Genomic DNA, 24,674 nt, shown 5'->3' on the forward strand with positions numbered 1-24,674 from the left:
GACTTCAACTATGACAACATAGATTGGAAGGAGTAGAGGAAACATTGGTGGAAGGAAATGGATTTTATGCAGTTACTGAGGGATAATTACCTGAGACAACATGTTATGAAATATATTAGGGGGGGTTGAGAGTGCTTGATCAAGTAATTGTATCTGAGAATTTGTTCATAACCAATATGATCACATTGCTGCCATTTGGTGAGTGTGATCATATGGTCTTGATCTGGGTGTTCGCTAAATGTGTGCAATGCAATTTTCAGTTAAGAGGGGCTATATGCGGAATGGAATTACAGAGCTCATAAGTATGACAAGACAAGCTTAGGCAATTGCTTGGATCCAGCCATGGCATGTGAAACAGGAGTGGCTGGATGTTGATAGTGTATGGGAAGTGGTAAAGAATTGTTTGTGGGAAGTAACAGCATACTGCATACCTAGAGTTAGGAGAATAAATCTAGTGGGAGTTAAATGGATGAATATCATCATTAAGCTGGAGCTACAAAAAAAAAAAAAATTGCAGAGGGAATTCAGTTAGAAAGGGCAGGCATATGAGCAGCACAAAACACAAGGCAGAAGGATAACCAGTGTGGTCAGAAAGGCAAAAGCAAAGTATGAAAGGAAATTAGCAGTGAAGTCCAAAGATAATCCCAAAGAGTTCTTTCGATATGTTGCAAGTAAAAGAAAGAATGTTTATTTCAGAATGATTTTAATCAATGCTGATGGCAGGGAGGTAACTGAATAAGTTGAAATAATAAAATTACTAAATGAACACTTTGCAAGAGTAGATCATCCAGATGTGGAGATATTGCAGTAACGAGAGAGGCAAAGACATATGGAAACTGGTGTACCATCTAATTCCATAGCTGTATTCACATCAAGTTTCTGTAATTATGCAATGCACATCCATTTCATTTACCTCAGGGAATTAGCAGTGCCTTAGATCACGCTATTTAATCTGCGTCTCAACTCTGGGTTAGTTCCCAGGGGATGGAAAGAGGGGAAAATAGTTCCATTGCATAAAGAAAGCTCCAAAACTGATGAAACAAATTATCAATCAATCAGCATATCAGGAGTCATTGTCAAAGTACTGGAGAAGTTGGTCAAGAGCAAAATTCAGAAATGGAATATTGTATGGGGGGGTAACATGATTTTGTGAAGGTAGGTCATGCTTCAGTAACTTGCTTATGTTTAATAATATAGAGACATCTGAGTTGGATAAAGGTAATGACTTTACAGCGATATTACCATACTTTGCAAAAGCTTTAGACAGGATACCAAATGGAATTCTAATCAATAAATTGAAGCACATGGGAATAGATATAAAGTTGGTGAAGTGGATAAGAGGGTGGTTGATGGAGAGATATCAGAGAGTAGTTCATTCCAGAATATAGTTTATCAGAAGGCCTGTAACTAGTGGTGTGCCATAGGGCTCTGTTCTTGGGCTGCTACTATTTAATTTGTAACGATATAGAAATGGATCTGAGTGGAACTATTCAGGTGTTTGCCAATAATGCAACATTGGGCAGGGCAATAGTTAATACTGATTATGTTAAAATTTTGCAGAATGATTTGGATAATCCATTCTGCTTTTCCCAGACAACATGTCAGTTTAATGTGGCAAAATGTACAGTTATGCATTTTGGGTCAAAAAGATTGCCAGCCATGTACCACATTGATGGAACTGTACTCCAAGAAATTGATGAAGCCAGGGATTTGGGGGGATAGTGGATAGGGAGTTTAGAGGGCATATTGCAAAAGTGGCTAAAGCAAATCATTGAATTACTTAGTTACTAAAGAATACCTTGATGAGCATAAACAAGCAGGTTATTATACCTCTTGGTTCAGTTAGGTTAGGATCTAGTCACATGGGTTTCTTAGCAATGAGGAGGAGGAGGCAGAGAGAATCCAGAGGTAAGTGACCAAGATGGTAGCAGGTCTATGGAATGAACCTTATGATAAGAAATTGAAGATTTATGTGTTACAGAAGTTGGTTGATAGGTGGAAAAGAGTTGATATGTTTGAGGTATACAAATTACTGAAGAGTTTTTACAAGATTAATACTGAGGAAATTTTTCAGAACAGATCTGGTGGTTGGAAATCTAGGGGACCATCCTTGGAAACTTACAAGAGTGTAGTTAATGAAGATTTTAGAACTAGAATTTTTTCATGGAGAGTGGTGAATGAGTGGAATAGGTTGTTAGTGTCTGTTGTGTGGTGCAATGACTGTGAATGAGTTCAAAGCAAAATATGATAGTTACTGAACAAATATTGGATAGTGCTTGGAATGATGTTTAAGACCTCCCTCCATGTAGTAGACCATAAAAATAATAATTAAAGGCTGGTAGTTGGTTAAGGAGAAGAAAGAGGTATGTTGGTATGTTTCTTGAATTAATATAGTGTGAATGGAAATTACTTAATAAAATTCCTATTATAGTACAGAAAATTGTGTTGAGTAGAATATATAAGCTTCACAATAAATAATAATAATAATAATAATAATAATTCCGCACAGTTAGCCTAGTGGCTATGCGCTTCGCAACCGTATGCCTGGGAAAGGAGTGTTCATTGCTGACATGAGGAGCTTAAGGATCTTTCGCAGACAGCCAAGTTAGCTGTCTGAGAAAGGTCTTGGACGTGGACAGCAGGGTTTTTCTCCCCAATTTATCTAAGGTTTTTCTTCCCACAAGCAGGCAAACGAGCCCATGAACACATGCAGCTACAACCATAGAATATACCAGGAGGCATAGGGCTTAAGATAGCTCTGTAATAGGCTAGTAGGCCTAACATATAGAAGGGAGAATAATAATAATAATAACAGTTATTATTATATATCTTATATCATATTATATTATATATACAGAGAGCTGAAACTAGCACTATATAGATATTATAGCAAGATGGAAAATTAGAGGGAAATTACTCAAATAATATAAAATAAAATAAAGTAATGAATTCTTCTCAAACAGCAATACAGGGACACAAACACACACACCCTCCACTCCTCTTTCAAAAAGATTAACATACGTACATGCAGTGCCATGACTAATTGTGTACTCATTTTTACATGCTAATCAGAAAAATGCACTTATATATATATATATCTTTATATATATGTATCTCTGCATATATATATATAAATAGTTAAATTGACACCTGGCTCGCCATGAGTAGTACTGAAAAAACCTAAAAAACACTGCCATCTGATATCTTCCTCGGATAAACTCAACACAAGTTTTGAGGAAGACAGAAGAAATGGCACCCAAACAAACAAACGAGTTGAAGGTAGCAGTAGCCTATATATTTTGCTGAACATGTCATTAGCTTCTTTCAGGGAGAAGACAGAAAAACTGGTAACAACATTTAAATTCTGAATACAAGAACAAGTCATATAGCATGCATATAATATCACATGTCTCACTGCAGCTGTCCAGTAGAGGGAAACACTATTAGAGTTCAGAGATGTGGAAATAGATTTATAATTAATTAATTAATATAAAAATAATAAATACATAAAAATATAAAAAAATTATAAACAATTAACAACAATCGCTTCCCAAAACTTAGTTTTGGGAAGCGATTCTGTCTGTCCGATTAAGATTAGGATGGTGGCTTACGGATTCACATGATTCAAAAAATTTGTGCCTATTAGATTTCTTGCTTGGAGAGTGAAGAATGAGTGGAATAGGTTGCCAGAGTGTATTGTGGGTGCCATGACTGTTGAATGAATTCAAAGCAAAGTGTGACAGATACTGAGCAAATGTTGAATCGTGCTTGGATATGATATTTTGAGTTTCCCTTGATGAGTTTAAGGATTTCATGACATAGCCCATGATAATAATAATAATAATTATTATTATTATTATTATTATTATTATTATTATTATTATTATTATTATTATTATTGGAAAAACTACAGGAATAATGCTGTTCTAAAAGAAAAAGATAGTAATGAAAGAAGGAACAGGAAGATAAGAGTTTTTAAGATATTTCTGAATTGGAGTAGCCACATTAAAAATTATTTTATTGAAAATATGCTAACTATTCTTTCTCTTTCATATAGAACTGGATTATTTACACCTTCATTAGCATTTGATAATGTTTGTCGAAAGATCATAGAAAGGTATCATGATCCAGTCCAAAAAGCAGTGAGCGACACCACCAAATTGCTTTTACAGTCAGTAAGAAGAAATGCTGAAATAGTATGTCCCAATTTTATTTTCATTTAACAAGTGAAAGATATTTTCTAAGCACATATAATTTGGAAATTACTAATTTCCAAAATCAGTATTTTGATCAAGTTACTTTGTCTTCACTGTAATCCTGAAGCATATAATTATTTTCAGTATTATTTATTTATTATTTTTCTTTTACTCATCTTACTTTTATTTAAAACTTATCTGAGAGATATCAGCCTGCATCATAATTTTTTTATATCATTCATACACACACGAAAGGTTTCAGACCAGATTAAAATATGAGGGTGATCTGAAAAGTTCTCGACCATAGATGGCAACACTATTGGCAATATTTTTCTTTTACTAAGTTGGTACATCTGTCATAAGCATCCATGTGAAATTACACGTCATTCTATCAAATAGTTTGTTGTATACAATTGATTTTATACATCTGAAGCAAAAGTGTTGTCTGTATCCCTTGAAATGGATAAAATTGAGTATTGTGCAGTTATAAAATTCTTTGTAAAAGAAGGTTTAATGCCAAAAGAAATTCATTCGAAGTTCATAAAAGTTTATGGGCACACTTCTACTTCATTTTTAAACAATTAAGAAATGGGCTGCCAAGTTTAAACATAGCTATACTAGCCTTGAAGATGATCCGCGTGAAGGATGTCCATAAAGTGTAACAACACCAGAAATCATTAATCAAGTGCATGATATGGCATTGGATGACTGGCGAGTCAAAGTGCGTGAAATTGCTGAGACTATAAGCATTTCAAAAGAACGTGTGGATATATTTTGCATGAAGAATTACAAATGAAAACGTTTTGCACAAGGTAGGTGCCACACTTGCTCACAGCAGATCAAAAACGCACTCACATGAAAATCTCTGAACAGTGCTTAGAGCGTTTTAACAAGAATAAAACTGATTTTGTGCATTGATTTATTACCTTGGATGAGACTTGGATTCACCATTATACACCATAATCCAAACAGCAGTCGAAACAGTGGACAGAAGCTGGTTGTTCATCACCAAAGAAGACAACGTCGGTTCATCAGCAGGAAAGGTCATGGCATTGGTGTTTTGGGATGCTAAAAGCATTTTATTTATTAATTATCTTGAAAACGGTAAAACAGTAACTGGAGAATATTATTCCAAGACTAGACGAAACTTTTAACCAGACTAGATGAAAAAATTTGTGAGAAAAGACTGGGTTTGCTGAAAAAAAAAATCAACTTTCATCAGGACAATGCACCTGCCCACAAAGGTGATTTGGCAATGGGAAAATTAAGGGATCTGCACTATGAATTGTTGGGACATCCATCCTATTCCTCAGATTTGGCTTCCTCTGACTTCTATCTCTTCCAAAAACTAAAACTCTTCCTCGCTGGTCAATGTTTTTCTTCGAATCAAGAGGTGATCGCAGCTGTAGAGGGGTATTTTGCAGATCTTACTGATAACCACTACAGGGTAGTTGCTATGACCAAATCCAAAACTCTTGAACTTCTTGTTCCCTCTATTACATGTTGCCTAAGACATTTATCCCTCAAGAATTCTAGAAATTCCATCTCCTTATTACTACATGCATTTTCCTCTTCCCAGCTTATGCTGCTGTAGTTAAAATCTCCCATAACAATCATTCTTTTCTTGCACTTGCCAAGCTCAACTGCCTAAACATCTCCTGCTCCCCACCCTCTGTGCTCCTTGGTTTGTAGCAACACCCCACTAAACATCCTGTCTCGGCCACTTCTACCTCACACCATATACTTTCAAAACCATTAGTGTCATTGCCTGCCAAAGCCTCCACTCTTAGAGGACATAAGTCATCACTTATCATAAGCAGTACTCCACCACCCCATTTTCCCTTCCTATCCTGCCGAAAAATGCTGTACTCTGCTACTTCTATTCCTGTTATTATATCATTTTCCGTCAACCACGTCTCAGAGATCCCAGTAATCTTTGGCCAAGCTGATGTTATCAGTGTCACCAATTCATCTCCTTTATTTCGAATACTGAATTACGCGATACTGAATCTATTAATTTGTTCATTTTGAAGAGTTAGAGATGATTATTTATAAGGAATGCTCTGTGGGAAATGCTGTTCAACAGATCAGCGATGAAGGGAATGGATATTGAGTGGAAGTAATCGGGTTGATGGGTTTGCATTTGAAATGACATAGGTACTGGATAGCTTCTGCTCATGTTATTGTAGACTTAGCAAAAAATGGGAAATGATGAAATATCTCTAGAAAGTGCACAAATGCTGAAACAAACTATTTGTGAGACATTAGTAATTAGTTGAATTGTGATCTTTCTGTCAGAATCAAGAATTTTTCAATAAATATTTAGTGTAAAAGGTATTAGAGATGAAAAGGATGCATAAAAAGTGAAGATAAAGATGTCTGTTTAAGTGCATGTAAACAGTTACATACACTTAAATAAAGTGTACCAACCAGTTAGAACTGAAAGAGATACTGTTAAATGGTGTTATTCATATGGATAACATTATGAATGGCTTTAAACCTGATATCACAGTTGGAGATTTCACCTCTACTCTTTTACTATTTACTTGAAGTTATTCCCCTAAATAAATCCAGTACAAGTGTTAAGGACTCTCTGACTAAACTGAATAACTATTGTAACAAACTTGTCATGAAAATCAGCAATTAAAAGATAAAAACTATGAGATAGTTTTGTTTATGGAAATACAATAATCTATTGTTTATCCACCCACAGTGAGAAGGCAGTTTGGCATTACCAGATGTCACTTGACATGTAAAGGTTCATTAATTGGTTGGTCATTTATGCCAAATTAATGGTAGATTCTTTAGCTATTTAGTTATAAGTTGTAGTGTAAATAGCAAATTAAACTTTGTGAATAAATAAGTAACCTAATAAGCAAAGAAATGAGCAAAAACAGTAAAATAGCAGTATTCAGGACAGTGTTTAAATCAATTATCACTTATAGACCAGAGAGATGAGTTTGAAATAAAACAGTTGATCAAAGCTAGAGACAACAGATATGAGATCTCTGAGAAAAAATACTACGGGAGGGAAAAGATTGCATAACTGATAGAATAATATAAAATATGAAGATATTATTAAGAAACTTGATGTTTTTAACATTCAAGAATATGTGATTGATCAGAGCTAATCTGAGGTGGTTTGGTTGCTTACACAAAACGGGAGAGGAAAGGTTTGAAAAATAGGTTTGAAGAAGACTGAGATCTGGGTGGAGTGATGTAGTTCGAAGTACCGTAGAAGATGAAATGAAATATCTGCAATGTTGGAATTCTGATAAATAATTAATGTGATGATAAATTGTTGACAGAAAGTTAATAATTATGTAAACTTAATATGTAGTGCTATCATAGTATCCTGTACATCCCAAGTACAGGATACTTATCAGGAATTTCCTGATGATGATGATGGCTATTGATGTTAGCATTGCAGAGAACATTAAATTTACAATAATAACACCACATCTGAACTACTACTGTGTTTAGATATGGTCATCTCAATTCTGAGGAAATCAAGAGACAGTTGAAAAGATCCTGCAGCTGGCAACTAAGATGATATTTGGCCCAGGGAATTATCATATAAGAACAGATCAAGGGAACAATGTCTTGAGAAATGGACAGAAGTTGGTAAGGAGATCTTACAGTTTAGATACAAATGAGATTTTTATAATTCATGACAACTGAGGAAAAGAACTCAGAATCATTCCTAGAAGATGAATGAGCATGTGGTTTGGAAATGCGAGATTGCATTATTCTCTTGGTGACAGGTATGTAGAATGGGCTACCAGTATAGGTGTTATAAGTATATCTTCAATAAATGTGTTCGAGGAAAGATATGATAGATATTTAGACTTTGTGTAACCCAGAAAGGACTCTTCCTCAGTGAGTCATTGACTCCCAGAATAATAATAATCATAATGATTTGATGCTTGAATTCTGGATTTTGTTTCTCTACTAATTTTATTATATGTTGTATTTAATGTTCCTAAATTTATGGTTATCAATAGTAATCTGGGCATCTTGTTTCCTAGGTTGATGTGTAATCAATCGTATTAGTTATTCTTGTGTGTTCTGCATTTTCTCCAACTAGTCAAATATTATGTACATATCCCAAAATTATAGTTCTACTTGTGTTATGTTTTACAGTTTCTTTAATGATAAATTAATTTTTTTTTTTGGAAGTTTTTTTCCCACTTGGTTAGACTATAATAAATTTAGTTTAATCCTTTATCCAAGTGTAAGCAAACAAAGTTTGCGCCTGAAGTATCTTCAGGACCGAGCCAACTCGTGGTAAAGGTGGACCAAGCTCTCATCACTACTTGTCTTAGTATCTCCCATAATGCAAAGCACATCTCCTTGCAGACATGTATAATGCTATGCATTAAGGGGAAGGGCCACTACCCAGACTGGTTTTGACCTTTATTGAATGTTCAAGTACAGGTCAAACTCCAAAAACTCAATGTTGTTCCCCTCAGTAACAGGCTCACCCCACTACCGAGCAGAGCCGCTTAATTGCTCATATGTCATCTGATGGATAACAGCAACAGCCGTGCCTCAGTTAAATTCATGGGCTACATCATTGCCATTCATCACCCAAGCTTCTAACTGGTTTTGACTTTTATTGAGGTCTTGTCAGTGGGAGCCAGACCCAGAGGTGGTGATACTAAGGTGGAAGATGGAGAAGTCATATTTACCTATTCGAGTTGCCAAAAGGTGTCTCACCTTATTATTAAATTACTCTGGATTTAGAGAAAGATATTGGAAGTTTTTTCCACTTGGTTAGACTATAATAAATTTAATTTAATCCTTTATCCAAGTGTAAGGAAACAAAGTTTGCACCTGAAGTATCTTCAGGACTAAGGCAACTAATGGTAAAGGTGGACCAAGCTCTCATCACTTTCTCTAAATCCAGAGTAATTTAATAATAAACTTTTGGCAACTCGTATAGGTAAATATGACTTGTCCATTACTTCCACCTTAGTATCACCACCTCTGGGTCTGGCTCCCACTGATGAGACCTCAACAAAGGTTGAAACCGGTCTGGATAGTGGCCTTTCCCTTAATGCATAGCATTATACATGTCTGCAAGGAGATGTGCTTTGCATTATGGGAGATACTAAGACAAGTAGTGATGAGAGCTTGGTCCACCTTTACCATGAGTTGGCTCAGTCCTGAAGATACTCCAGGTGCAAACTTACACTTGGATAAAGGATTAAACTAATTTATTATATGATAAATTAAATAGGATGGGTCCATGTTTCAATCCCATCTTAATGAAAGGTTCAGTTATTCTATTTGAAACTGAAAATTTTGCTGAAAATATTGATTCCATTTATCTTGTGATATATGGGATGGGATGGGATGCAGAATTTATGCTTAGTGAGGATATATTGTTGGAGGTGGAGGAAATAAGAGATCTGGGGATGATAAGGATCTGAAATTTAGGGTACACATAGCCAAAATTGTGAAGACAACACAAAGGCTTCTGGGAATGACGCAGAGGACACTGCCATATAGAAGTAGGGAGATTCTTGTTCCATTGTATAAGGCTTTGATTAGGCCACACATACGCTATTGTGCTCAGATTTGGTCACCTGGTTTTCAGAAGGATGAAGAGATGTTGGAAAGGGTCCAAAGGAGACTGACTAAGGTAGTTTCTGACCTCTGGAATGTCGAGTATGAGGAAAGATTGAGAAGATGAATTTGCAGAGCCTGGTGGACATGAGGAAGAGGGGAGATATATACAGTCAACCCTCCTATAACGCGGTACTCTTATAACACGGTTTCCATATAACGCGGAGCCAAAATTGCGACAGCCCTCCTATGACGCGGTACTCTTATGACGCGGTTTCCATTCAACAACATTCCATCAACTTAATTGGTTTAAGAAGATTCTCTATAGCTTGAATTTATCTATGTGTTAAATTTTTACAGTTGAAATTAATGGGGAATTCCCTTCTTTTTGGTGAAGGTACATCACCATTTTCCAATTTCAGTTATCAGGGAATTCCCCTATAAGCGAAGAAACGATGCGAGATTGTTCACAGTGCTCTGTTTTAATGCTTAAAATAGACTGTATGATTGGCTGTTGCGTATTTGTGTGAATTTTTTTATCCAATAGCCCTGCCGAACTTTTGCTGTTGCAACTACCCACTTTGTCATCAATTTTAAGTGCAACTTAGTAGGAAATTGTCTGTAAATCCGTGCAGACGTACATATCACGATTAGTGTTCAATAAAGTGCCTTTTGCTCGCTTAATTTGTGTTATCATAATTGGACAACATTACACAATACTGTAGGTAATATTTTTTATTTGTTGTCATATAATAATAATAAAATAATTGTTAACCCCAGGTTTGCATAATGTCAGACACAAAAGAAACAAGAAAACAGTTAAAAAGAAAGTTTATATCTCTTGACGACAAAATCCAAATTTTAAATCGTTTAAAGGGTGGTTCCCATATAACGCGGTACGAATCAATCTGATTCTTACTAATTCTGAGTTTCTTATAGCACGGTTTCCATGTAACACGGCATGAATTAACCTGGTTTGCATGTTAAATCTGAGTTTCTTATAACACGGTTTCCATATAACGCGGTACGAATTAATCGCGTTATAGGAGGGTTGACTGTAGAGACCTACAAGTTGGTGCTGGAGAAGTTCTACATAAAATAGTGGGAGATAGGGGAGAACCAGAGGTCATCCCTGGAAACTGTATAAAGAGGGTGTGAGTAGGGGAGTGAGAAGCAGGTTTTTTTCATGCAAAGTTGTGAATGATTGGAATGCCTTGCCTGAGAGTGTGGTGTCTGCAAGGAGTTCGAGCATGTTTAAGACATGGTATGATGAGCTGTGTGTGTGCGTGATAAAAGGACCTCCCAGATGAGTCTGTGACTCCATGAGGTCTTGGGGTAATAATAATAATAATATCCTGAGCTCATTTAATACTCCCTGAAAGCATTCTCTATTATTGAAAGCATATGCTTAAAAAATAAAAAAAGTCTAAAATTTGCCTGTAAAAATCTTTTCAGTTGTGAATCTCTTTTTTTTTTCTTTTTTTTCAGAAACCTGATTGCTATTCAGATTTTTTCTTCAATGAATGAGAAATTCTTTTCATTATAATATTGGATAAAATTTTGTAGTATGTGGATAGGAGATGTATCTCTCTCTTTCTTTGTAATTTCATATATGTTTTCTTTCTTTTAGTCCTTCCTTTTAGTCTCATGTATGTTTTGTTTCTTTTTATATATGTATATATACACACACACATATAAAGTGTGCGTGTATATACACACACACACACATACAGGCAGTCCCCACTTTGCATGGTTTCAATATGCACAAATTTCAGTTACCATTGTATGTTAACTGCGAGTAATTGCTTAAAGTATAAACTCTGCTGCTTGCTCTTCAGTCTGGAAATCGCTACATAACAGATATACATCATTATCAGTGACCAATCCCATCACTTCTTTCAAAATCTATTGATGATTGATCACTGTGCATATGTAATTCATTTCACACACAGACAGCAAAGCATGTAGTTGGGTTGCCTCCTTGTCTCCCATTGATAAGCACATGTGACATTTCACAAAAATGGATAATCGAAAGAGGGAGTTGGCCAAAAATGATGAAAGTGCAGCAAAGAAATAAAAAGCGATAATGCTGGAAGTGAAATTGGATGTGATTCAGTGGCAGCTCATACATAAGCACTGTGACACTGCAGCACCCCAAGGAAAAAATGAAATTTTGTTTGTGTTTATAAATAATAACAATGCTTACAACATTATATAAATGCAATACAACATGTTAAAGGTTATGGGTTTTGACATCGATTGAATAGTTAATAATTGAAATTGTTCGATTAATGCTTTAGATTATGAAACAAATGCACTGCGATCTAATGCAGTGTCAGAATTATCATATTCAGACAATTGCAGCTAGACTCGCTGATATTCGTTTGCGTTTCTCATTGCACATTACAAGTGATTCCGACACTGCTGTTTTGGGCAGTGTATCGTATGCTTGCGTGCGTTATTTCTGTGAGATACAAAACTTTTATTATTGGTGCGTGTTCGTGGTGAGGATGAACTATTTTTTGTAAATCTTATTTTATTTTGTTGAAATAGCATATAATTATTTATTTATTATAGATACTGAATTATGACGAGTGTCACTGTTGAAAATATGGAAAGAATTATATTTTAAGTAAGGCAAATGGTGATGCCAGTTAGATCGCAGTGCATTTGTTTCGTATCGTTACACGAAACAAATGCACTGCGATCTAATGCAGTGTGAGAATTATCACGCCAATTGCAGCTAGACTCGCCAATATTCATTTACGCTTCTCATTGCATGTTATAACTGATTCCGACACTGCTCATTTGGGCAGTGTCGCTTATAGATAAAATGTATGCATGCATGCATTATTTCTGTGAGATATGAAACTTTTATTATTGGTGTTTGTTCGTGGTGAGGGTGAAATATTTTTAATAAAGCAATTTTTTAATATGTAAATTTAGATATTAATAAATTGGTTACTGATTAGGAAAAAAAGAATTTCTTTTTATTTTGTATATGCAGCACCCCCACTTAATATTTTCACCGGCCGCCACTGATGTGATTAGATTTGAAAATTACGACAGCAAAGCAAACATAGGATGAGACACAGATCCACATGCAGCTACAGTACAAGTCATATTGAAAAGAGTCTAAAGAATATAAAAAACAAAGTACAGTCGCTTCAACGTCTTTTAGTTTAAATTGCAGTAGGAACAAAAAGCTGGTTATGGTTGAAATGGAGTGTTTACTTCTACTTTGGATGGAGGACTATAATAAAAAAAAATCCCAATCAGTTTTGCTAGCATTGAGGCTAAAGCATTGAAATTATTTGCTGCATTGAAAGAAAATTGTTATTACAATGAGACTGAAGAATCTTTTACTGACAGTAAAGACTGGTTTCATTGTTTCACAAATCAGCATGAATTGATTAATGTTAAGCCATCTGGTGAAGCTGCTAGTACAAATAAAGATGCTGCTGTGAAATTTTCACCCAGATTCCAAGAATTAGTCAAGGCAAATGGTTATGAGAATTGTCAAATATTTAATGTTGATGAGACAGGCTTTGTGTAACCTGAAAAGGACTCTTCCTCTGTAAGTCTTTTTTGGAAGGCAAACCCTCAAGAACTCTTTTACGATGTAAAGATGTAAGATTGTGAAGTGGCTATAAAGTAGTTAAATATAGATTAACTATTTATTAGGAGGCTATGCAGAGGATGACTTTAAATTATAACCTATGCTTATCCACAACTGCTGTTGGATAATGCTCCAAGACACTCTGATTCTCTTGTGTACTTGAATCAAAATGTGAAAATTTACCTTTTTTACCACCAAAGGCAACTTCATTAATTCAGCCAATGGATCAAGGAGTTATTTCAACTTTTAAAGCCTATTATTATATTATTTATTATCTTATATAGACTTTCAGACAAGCTGTTGATGCTACAAATGGAGATCCTGAATTTTCTTTAGCTGAGTTTTGGAAGAAATATGACAAAGCATGTGACTGAAATCATTGAAAACGTTCGAGCATCATGGCAGGAAATAACAGCGAGTATTATATGTGCAGTATGGCAAAAACTTTTACTGCACTGTGCTTATATGGAGTTATAGAAGAAATAGCTAACCGTTAGAATGTCAACACTGCTGCCATTCAAGAGACTTTAGATATTCAACCAGAGGAAGTTAGTGAAGGCTAACTTATCGACATAAATGAGGAAAGTGGTTGTGATGAAAAGGATGAAGATGTTCAAGAGGAAGTGATGCCAGCAAGAAACTTCACATTAAAGGAACTCTCAGAGATTTTTCACGACATTAAAAGTGCAGAGGATAAAAGGTTGGAAACTGATCCAAACTTAGAAAGGAGCAAGATAATTCACCAAAGGATAGAAAATATGCTTGCTATGTACTAAGTTATATAACAAGAAAGCAAGGAAAGTTCAAACTACTGTTGATAAGTTTTTTACAAAGAAATTAAACACTTGAATTCTCAACACTTCTAATGTTTTAAATTAAGTATACTAAATAAATATTAGTTTTACTATTTTTTTTTTCATCTCCCTATACACTTATACTAACAGTAAGAGAGTTTTCAACATTTTGACAAAAATTGTTAAAGGTCATGGAACAATTTTTCCCATTGATTATTAATTTTTATGGTCTTGCACTACTATGCAAAGTGAGCGCTGCCCATGTATATACTAGTATCATTAATGATTCTTTCCATTGCATATATATGCTGGTATGGTTAACTGGAGAAATTTTTTTCACTTGGTTACAGATTAAATTAAACATCACATCAATTGCCTTAATATCTCATAAACCAAAGCACACCTCCTTCCAAACATGCATAAGCATTATGGGAGGGCCATTATCCAGATGGTTTTAAGGTGTATAAGATAAAAAAATTTCTACAACTCTCTTTGATCCAAAGTATTTTAATAATAGGATGATACACCTTTTTACTAGTTGTATATGGGAAATATATGACTTATGCATTAATTCAACCTTGTATTTCTTCTGGGTCTGACTTCCACTGATAGCAGGCTTGCTTCCTGGGTCATAGAGCAGTTCTGCTCAATGGTAGGTTTTTTCCTGTTACAGAGTGGAGACATAGCTGAGTTTCCTTTCCCAGAGTGATTCATATCAGGAGTAACAAGTGATCCTTTCAGATCACTCAATGAGATTTTAGGTGATCTTGTAGATCACTCAGAGTTTTTGGAGAAGAACCCCAATAAAGGTCAAAACCTGTTTGGATATAGATGCCCATCCATAATGCATAGCATTATATATGTCCCAAAGGAAGCATGTTTTGCATTACTAAGGGTACTAAGGCAATTGACATAGTCATCAGACTCTATATACAAGTAGCCTAGTTGTAAAGTTATTTCATATGCAAATTTTCTTTGCTTACACTAAGATAAAGGATTAAACAAGAATATAATTTTTTGGCAAGTTTAATTTATTATTATTATTATTCAGGCCTCCATGGAGTCAAAAGACTCATCGTGGGAGGTCCTTCCTAAGAACATAAAGTCTGTCAAGACTCATCGAGGGGAGGTCCCCCCTAAGAAACACAAAGTCTATCATACCACTCTTTAAACTCATTGACCGTTCTCGCCCCCACCACTCCATCAGGCAATGCATTCCACGGTTCAACCACTCTCTACACAAAGAAACCACTCCTTACCCTCTTGCTCACAGTTTCCTTTCGTAACTTCCAGGGATGACCTCTTGTCATCACTCCTTCCCGCTGTTCAACCAAGCAAAAGAACTCCCCAGTGTCAACCCTGTAACCACCTCTCAACAGTTTAAAAGTCTCAATCGTATCACCTCTCCTTCTTCTATCCACCAAACTCTGCAGTCCACATTCCCTCAGCCGATCCTCATAACTATCCTTGTACAGTCCTGAAACCATCTTTGTCATCCGTCTTTGTATCCTTTCCACAGTTAATTTATCCCCTTCAAATCCTGGGGACCAAATCTGAGAACAATAGTCCAAGTGTGGTCTGATGAGAGACTTATACAACGGAATGATAACCCTCTTATCTATTCAGTTGTTTGCGGATGATGCGAAGCTGGGAAGGTTTATTAGTAATAGTGCAGATGTGGTAGCCCTGCAAGAGGATTTAAATAAGCTAGATAGATGGGCAAATGAATGGGGATGTCAGTTTAATGCAGCAAAATGTAAGGTCTTGAGGTTTGGGAAACATCGATGGGATGCTACATACTCTATGGGAGGAGTTATACTGGAGGAAGTAGGGGAGACAAGAGATCTGGGGTTGATGATTGATAGAAACCTGAAGTTTAGGGAACATATTGCAAAGGTGGTAAAGGTAACACAGAGGATTGCTGCAATTTTGAGAAGGACACTGAATAGTTAATGATTTTTTACAAAATTTGACCCACTTTCCACTTCTTTGAGACTTTTCCTGTTGCAAGACTCATGTTAAACAGGTGTGCCAAGGCTTCAAGATACATAGTGATGTGTTGTCAAGTCCTGCTGCCCTTCTTAGCATCAGATTTACTTAATTCTTCATATACTTCATACTTGCTGACTATTAGTCCCTCCTCCATCATATCTTCCACACTCAAGCTTCTCAAGATGTTGCATTCATTAGAATGAAATACACTGAAAAACTGCACACTGAATACTTTAATTATATCCTCTGAAGAGGTTACCAGTCTGCTATTGTCATCCACTAACATCATTCCATTCATAGTTATTCTTTCTTCTACTTGCCAATCAAAACTCACTAGGTTTTTTCTTGGCTTGTTTGCCTACTCTCTGCTCATACTCTGCTTTTGCTGCCTTTACCAACTGACAACACTTCATGCAGCTGATTACTGCTAACATTCATCTTATGTTGCCTCCACAGTGCCTTCTTCCAGATTTCATGTTTAATCCCTTCATTTATCCATTTCTACTCCTACCTTATATAGCCATTTCATCTTTGGAATACACTCAGACATTGCTGCTGTTAAACTGCTCTTGAACAATGCTCAAGCAGCATCTGTCTTCTTTTCACTCAACTCCTCTTTCTATGCTATGGCTCCCAGTATCTCCTAAACTTTTCATAACCACTGGCACTGTTCCACATATATCCCTCATTCAGAGACATTCTCATATGACTGGCTACAATCTAGGTAATCATCCACTCTCACTAACTGAAGGAAGATTAGACACTCCATTCATAATAATTTGCATCCTCTTATGACATAACAAGATTTAAGACTCTCATTCCTTGTGTGCCCTCCATTACATATTTTCTGAGATAGTTGTTCCAAGAAATTCATACTCCTCATTCCCTGATACTATATCTATCTTCATTCCAATAAACATTGCTATAATTAAAATCACCAATAATGATCATTCTTCTCTTGCTCACTAAGACACAATTTCTTGTCTCCATCCACCACATTCCCAGCCTGTAGTAACACTAACTTTTTGCTGCAGTCACATGCTCTTTCTTCATTTATGGAAATGTCACAGGTTTTTTTCCTACACATCATGAATTTCATATTGTTAGATGTCTCCTTTCAGTGCAAAAAGGTTAAATTGATATTGTTCTGATCACATTACCATCGGTCCACTATAAGAGTCATTATGTCACTATTCACTCAGTTACATGCCAATTCTTCCTTAGGTTAGTAAGATAAGGTAATATCTTTAATTCTAATGGCTTCTGCTCAGAATATAACTTGTATCATATAACTTACCATATATCATATAGCATAGTCAGTCAGCAGTTTGAGCAGTCAGGATGGCCGAGTGGTCTAAGGCACCAGACTTAAGGTCTGGTCCTCGTAAGAGGGCATGGGTTCGAACCCTACTTCTGGCAATTTTTTGCCGGCGTGGTTGGCCGAGTGGTCAGCATATCTGCTCTCCAACCAAAAGGCTGCGAGTTCAAATCCCGCCGAGGGCATGGATGTTTATGATTGTCTGTGAAAGCATTAGTGGTGTTTGATATATATATATATATATATATATATACGTCCAGGTTACCATGGATGCGAACAGCATATTAAAATTGCAATACCATTGATATTACATTAAAATATATGATGGATACGAAGTGTAGAGGAGTGATGTATTTTATCCATATTGACAGCAACGTGGTTAATGATATTAGTGAAGATTTGGATGAAGATATTCAGTTGTTTATGGATGATGCAAAGTTGAGATGAATCATGAAGAGTAGAGATGTTGTGTTACAAGAAGACTTGAATAAATTGAGTGATTGGGCATGGGAATGGGGATGCGAGTTCAATGTTGCAAAATGTAAGGTTTTAAAATTTGGAAAACAAAGATGGGATGCAGAATTTATGCTTGGCGAGGATATAATGTCGGAGGTGGAGGAAATAAGAGATCTGGGGTTGACAGTGGATAAGGATCTGAAATTTAAGGGACACATAGCCAAAATTGTGAAGACAACACAAAGGCTTCTAGGAATGATGAGGAGGACACTGACTTGTAAAAGTAGGGAGATTCTTGTTCCATTGTGTAAGACTTTTATTAGGCCACACGTGGACTATTGTGCCCAGATTTGGTCACCTGGTTTTCAGAAGGACTAAGAGATGTTGTAAAGGGTCCGGAGGTGACTGACTCAGGAATGTCGAGTATGAGGAAATATTGAGAAGATGCAATTTGCAGAGTCTGGTGGACAGGAGGAAGAGGGGAGATGCAATAGAGACCTATAAGTTGGTAAGGGGTTGTTATAGGATCAATGCTGGAGATGTTCTATAGAAAATAGTGGGAGATCTGGGAAGAACCAGAGGTCATCCCTAGAAACTCTATAAAGGGGAGTGAGGAGAAGGTTTTTTTCATGCAGAGTTGTGAATGATTGGAATGCCTTGCCTGAGAGTGTGGTGTCTGCAGAGAATTTGAGCATGTTTAAGGCACAGTATGATGAGCTGTGTGTGTGTGATAAAAGGACCTCCCAGATGAGTCTTTGACTCCATGGGGTCTTGGGTAATAATAATAATAATAATATAGGAGTGATATTATTGCTATTTCTGAAAGAACAACAAAATAATTTAGATTTATTTAAGCAACAAATTTCCGCTCATGTGTACTCAATATGATTCTATTTCAATCCTGAAGACACTACTTGATGTTAGGTTGAAATCTGGACATCTCAATGTCCAGATTTCAGCCCAATTGAGAATTTTTCATAGTTGTATTTGTGTCCAAGTAACCTTATCATTGATGATCTAGAGAGTCTCATGGTTACATGAATGGGTTCAAAGTATTTCTGACATAGAACTCACATCACATTAAATCTAAACTGTTATTAATTGGCTTGACTTATGTGAAAGTTGAGTGGTACTGATTTTCTGGCAGGCATTGTGTTTTGCTGGATATAATGCATGATACCTGTGTTACTATATAAAATTTGTAAAAATGAAAAGGAAAAGTTTAAACATCATGAATCAAATTTCAACATTTATTGTATTTTTTTTTTTTTCAGATAAAGTCCTATAGTCATTTACATCATGAAATGATTTTTACAGTGGATACAGTTATAAAAGAACAAGAGAAAGTAACTAAAGTTAGTATTTTAATATTTTTCCTCTATATATTTTATATATATAAATAAATAAATAAATATATATATATATGTATATATATATATATATATTGTCTTTTTAGAACAGTGCTTCCCAAACTTATGGATGCCAAGGCCCCTTTGGAAAAATTAAAATATTTCACCCCATCGAAAAAAAAATCGTAATATAGACATATTATTATAATATTTATTGTATTTATATTCAATACATTTTATATTCAAGATTTTGCATTTGTAATTTTTTTGTGTTTCTTATCAATACCTTTTGAAATTAAACTTATATGAACAAGCATATATTTACTAATATTCATTAATCACCGAAATACACAAGAAGCAAAATTTGTGAACCAACACCAATGTGTGATTTTTTCCATTAAAATATAAAAAAGAACAAAAAAGAAATAATAAAAATTAAATGTTTATTTTAAGATTAAAAAAAATCTTCTTAGTCTTAAAACATTTTAAATTTGTTTTCATTATTTCACGGCCCCCTCAACAAAAGTACAGCCCCAAGGGGGACCGTGGCCCACAGTTTGGGAAGCACTGTTTTAGAAGACTTCATCAGGTGGATAACATGAAAAGAGAAAAAAGTGAAATACAAAAAAATATACATTAAAAGAGAATAACATCTATAAATTAAGTTGCAAACATATTATTATTATTTCAGTAACCTCCATGTATTCAATATTCAATAGACTCATTGTGGGAGGCCTACTCAACCAGCAGCACATCTATTATAATGAGCAATGTACTCCAGCATTGTGAAAGAATGAGGCATCACTGGAAAATGAAAATTTGGTTTAGGACTGAGGAATGAATCAGGAGGAAGGATGTTGGAGTTTTGTGTTGTGAACAGTTGCTTAATTGCAAACACTTGCTTCCAACAACATAAAAGAAGATTGTACACATGGACTTCACTTAATGGATAATACAGAAATCAGATATATTATATTGTTGCCAGCAAAAGGTGGTGGAGTGCTATCCAAGCAGTGAAAACACTATCTGGTGCAGACTGTGGGATAGATCTTGAATTATAAATAGCTGAAGTTAAATTGAAATTAAGGGCTAAGAAGAAACAAAAGGACGGTATCAGATTTTATTTAAATCCTATAAATGAAGCAGTTAAAGTTGGAAAGAAATTAAAAAGTTTGGAGAAGACAAGAAGAGAATTAGAAGAACTATGGGAAGAAACAAAATGTACAGTCATTTTGTACCACTATCCCTAAATCTGTAGCTTCATCTATTTCCTGGGCTAATGAAGAAACTAATATAAATTCAAGAGCTAATGAAAAAAAATTCTGAGATGATATGCAAGTTCATAACCTCAATCAACTTTCTTTATTTCTTTCCCTTATATCAAAATGTTCTTGGCAAACCAGCTCTGATTATTAAGTACTCCTTTGATACTTGATTTATTAATTAATAAATACCATGAATATTTTAGAAAAAGAATATAGAAACCATCTTTAATGTTAAAAACATTTAATTATTTTTTTATCTTTTTAATAATGTTGCTGTTTTAATGTTTCACATAAATAGAATATTAATTTTTTCACTCTTGCATATACAGTCAAAATCTATCCGTTTGGTTAATTTAATCATGTTTTCTGTTGCTATTTACCAGGCTCATTTGAAGAATTATATTCAAGCTGAAATGTCTTTTTTCAATGTTCGGAATCTCGATTTTAGTTCTGCTCGGTAATGTGATATTTTATTATTAGTTTTCATATTTAAAAAATAAATTGATATGAATAATAATTACATGGACTATAAATCAAACTTGTTGAATATGGTTTGCATTAAAATTACTATCTAAGATTCCTTACATTATAAAAATTGTTATTCTAATTTCTGTAATGTAAAGCAATATTACAGAAATTATATATTTATATATATATATATATATATATTTTTTTTTATATATATATTTTTATAAAAAGATTGAATGACTAGAACCGAGAGAAATGAAAACAGTTTATTAGTACTACACAACTAGTTTCAGCTTGTATCAGCCTTCGTCAGGTGCACATTAAAAAAGAAAAAAAAAATAACCAGTAAAAAACATGGAGGAAATAACTGCAAACAACACGGAAAATTAGTGTATATATATTTCAACGTTGAAGTCTGCGCATTCAAAACTGTTCCCTCGTTGACTTCATTGTTGGGCGTATGCATGTGTATAGCATCTCGTGAATGTCATCAATGATGAATTAGAAAGGAATATAATAGAATCAAAGGAAATCATTCTCAACCCCCCCCCCACATCTCAACAACAACCGGAGTTACAACCTTTCAGACTGTCATTGTGCTGTGGTCAAATACTGGCATTCACAAGATGCTATACGCATGCATTCACCCAACAATGAAGCCAAGCCAACGAGGGAACAGTTTTCAATATGCAGGCTTCAACGTTGAAATATATATACACTAATTTTCCATGCTGTTTACAGTTCCTCCATGTTTTTTACTGGTTATTTCTTCTTTTTTAATGTGCACCTGATGAAGGCTGATACAAGCTGAAACTTGTTGTGTAGTACTAATAAACTTTGTTTTCATTTCTCTCAGTTCTAGTCATTCAGTCTTTTTTAAAAATGTATAACAACCGAGTAAATCAATCTTCATACATACACACACACACACACATATATATACACGGGGGTGGTCTGAAAAGTTTTCGGCCTAACAATGAAAAACCGAATTTATGATTTCAAAATTATTTTTATTTTTCAACTTAATCTCCCTTAAGACATCGCTGGAATAAATAATATATTTATTCCAGCGATGCTTCAGCCATTATCCCATCCCTGTAGTGGTTCGCAGTAAGATCTGCAAAATACCCCTCTACAGCTGCAATCTTGATTCGAAGAAAAACGCTGACCAGCAAGGAAGAGGTTTTAGGGAAGGGATAGAAGTCAGAGGAAGCCAAATCTGGGGAATAGGATGGATGTCCCAACAATTCATAGTGCAGATCCCTTAATTTTCCCATTGCCAAAACATCTTTATGGGCAGGTGCATTGTCCTGATGAAAGTTAATTTTTTCTTCTGCAAACCCGGTCTTTTCTCACGAATTTTTTCGTCTATTCTGGTTAAAAGATCAGAATAATATTCCCCTGTTACTGTTTTACCCTTTTCAAGATAATTAATAAATAAAATGCCTTTAGCATTCCAAAACACCGATGTCATAACCTTTCCTGCTGATGGAAGCGACTTTGTCTTCTTTGGCGCTGAACAACCGGCTTCTGTCCACTGTTTTGACTGCTGTTTGGATTATGGTGTGTAATGAATCCAAGTCTCATCCATGGTAATAAATCAATGCACAAATCAGTTTTATTCTTGTTAAAATGCTCCAAGCACTGTTCAGAGATTTTCATGTGAGTGCGTTTTTGATCTGCTGTGAGCAAGTGCGGCGCCCATCTTGTGCAAAACTTTGTCATTTGTAATTCTTCATGCAAAATGTTCCTACACATTCTTTTGAAATGCCTATAGTCTCAGCAATTTCATGCACTTTGACTCGCTGGTCATCCAATACCATATCATGCACTTGATCAATGATTTCTGGTGGTGTTACACTTTTTTGGACGTCCTTCACGTGGATCATCTTCAAGGCTAGTATAGCTATGTTTAAACTTGGCAGCCCATTTCTTAATTGTTGAAAATGAAGTAGAAGTGCGCCCATAAACTTTTATGAACTTCGAATGAATTGATTTTGGTATTAAGCCTTTTTACAAAGAAATTTATAACTGTACGATACTCAATTTTATCCATTTCAAGGGATAAAATTGAGTATCGTGCTTCAGACAGCTGTGTAAAACAAACTACTTGATAGAATGACTTGCAATTTCACATGAATGCTTTTTACAGATGTACCAACTTAGAAAAAAAAATCTTGCCAATATTATTGCCATCTATGGTCGAGGCCAAGAACTTTTCAGACCACCCTGGTATACATATATATATATATATTTTTTTTTGGAGGGGGGGGGTCATATAAGAAGAATTTTACACACACACACACACACACACACACACACACACACACACACACACACACACACACACACACACACACACACACACACACATCATACATAATTTTTACATTTTTCATTTAATGTTTTGTGACTATTTTTTACTACAAATTACTATATATATATTTAAAAATGTGTCTGGACTATTTGTAGAAGCTTTTGATAATGTAAATAGTCCCTAACTAGGTTGACATGTCTTAGTGATGTTCTGACCACTGATATATAAACTTTTACAGAACCTTATAAACTAGAGAGGACTGTGATACTGTGTTGCTTATTTAAGTAGGATTTAAAAAAAGCTAATACCTTAAGTTTATTTCTCTTCATATTCTTATTTTATCATCAAGGACAACTGGTTATTATTATTATTATTCTGTGTGTGTGTGTGTGTGTGTGTGTGTGTGTGTGTGTGTGTGTGTGTGTGTGTGTGTGTGTGTGTGTGTGTGTGTGTGTGTGTGTGTGTGTGTGTGTGTGTGTGTTTTCTATCCATGAAATTGCAAACCTATCCTGCTAAGTGCTGTAGACAGGCTAAATAATCAGGAAACCCTGCTCTAGAGAACAAATGTGGAACTTCAGGCCTCCAAAAAGGTGGTGATCTCACACTTGGTAATGAAATTCTTCACCCAGCTATAGAGGCATTCACAAACATCCATGCATATAATGAGCTTCAAACTCATGTCTGCTGGTTGAGGAAAGCATGTGCTTTCCCCTCAGCCAAGCCAAGCCAGCTGTTTCACCATTATTGCAGTAATAGTGAAACTGTTAAAAATTGGTATAAACGAGTGGTTTCAGCAACATAAATATTTTTTCAGGCATGAAAGATTTTCTGAGAAAATTAATGCCAAAGTTAATTTTTAGTTTTGAAAGTCTTTTTAAAAACTAAAATAGAAATATCATTGTCATGATCATGATCTGGTATATAATCTCAAGGTTGTATCTGATATTATGATAATCCAACCCACTGTTTCATAACTAGTTTCCTGCTGCCAGCTATCTTTAAAACTGGTCTGTATTAGTTTGATCTCTGATTTGATTCAATTCTTATATTTTTCATTCAAGCAATCATTTTGGTAATCTTTCATCCTGTTAAAATGACCATACCATCTCAGATAAGCTCATTTATTTATTGTTTGTGTGACTTCCACCCATGAATAGCTATTATTGGTGAGGAAATTACAACATATGCTGAATGCTGATTTCAATAAGTTTAATTATACTTACGATATTTTGGCAAAGTCAAATTGCTATCATCAGGGAAGACAGAATAATGATATGCGCATGCATGCACCAACACTGGATAAATGAAGCTGAAGAAAGGCAACCAAAG

The 24,674-nt window shown here is 35.1% G+C and overlaps 1 protein-coding gene and 1 non-coding gene across 2 annotated transcripts in view; both read left to right on the top strand.

The window, feature by feature from the left end:
- LOC150093745 (dynamin-1-like) overlaps positions 1-24,674 on the top strand; it is a 124,190-nt gene that overhangs the window by 70,227 nt on the left and 29,289 nt on the right. Inside the window, exons 11-13 of the mRNA XM_090412968.1 lie at positions 4,058-4,196; positions 19,221-19,301; positions 20,944-21,017. Of these exons, the coding sequence (XP_090269094.1) occupies positions 4,058-4,196; positions 19,221-19,301; positions 20,944-21,017 (294 nt within the window). The remainder of the gene's footprint in view (positions 1-4,057; positions 4,197-19,220; positions 19,302-20,943; positions 21,018-24,674) is intronic.
- TRNAL-UAA (transfer RNA leucine (anticodon UAA)) lies at positions 17,508-17,591 on the top strand. Its single transcript has one exon. It is a non-coding gene; the product is annotated as a tRNA-Leu (tRNA).

Source organism: Typopeltis vanoorti, chromosome 23, assembly GCF_054136105.1.
Source record: "Typopeltis vanoorti isolate ZY-2024b chromosome 23, IOZ_Tvanoo_1.0, whole genome shotgun sequence".
Classification (NCBI taxonomy): domain Eukaryota; kingdom Metazoa; phylum Arthropoda; class Arachnida; order Uropygi; family Thelyphonidae; genus Typopeltis; species Typopeltis vanoorti.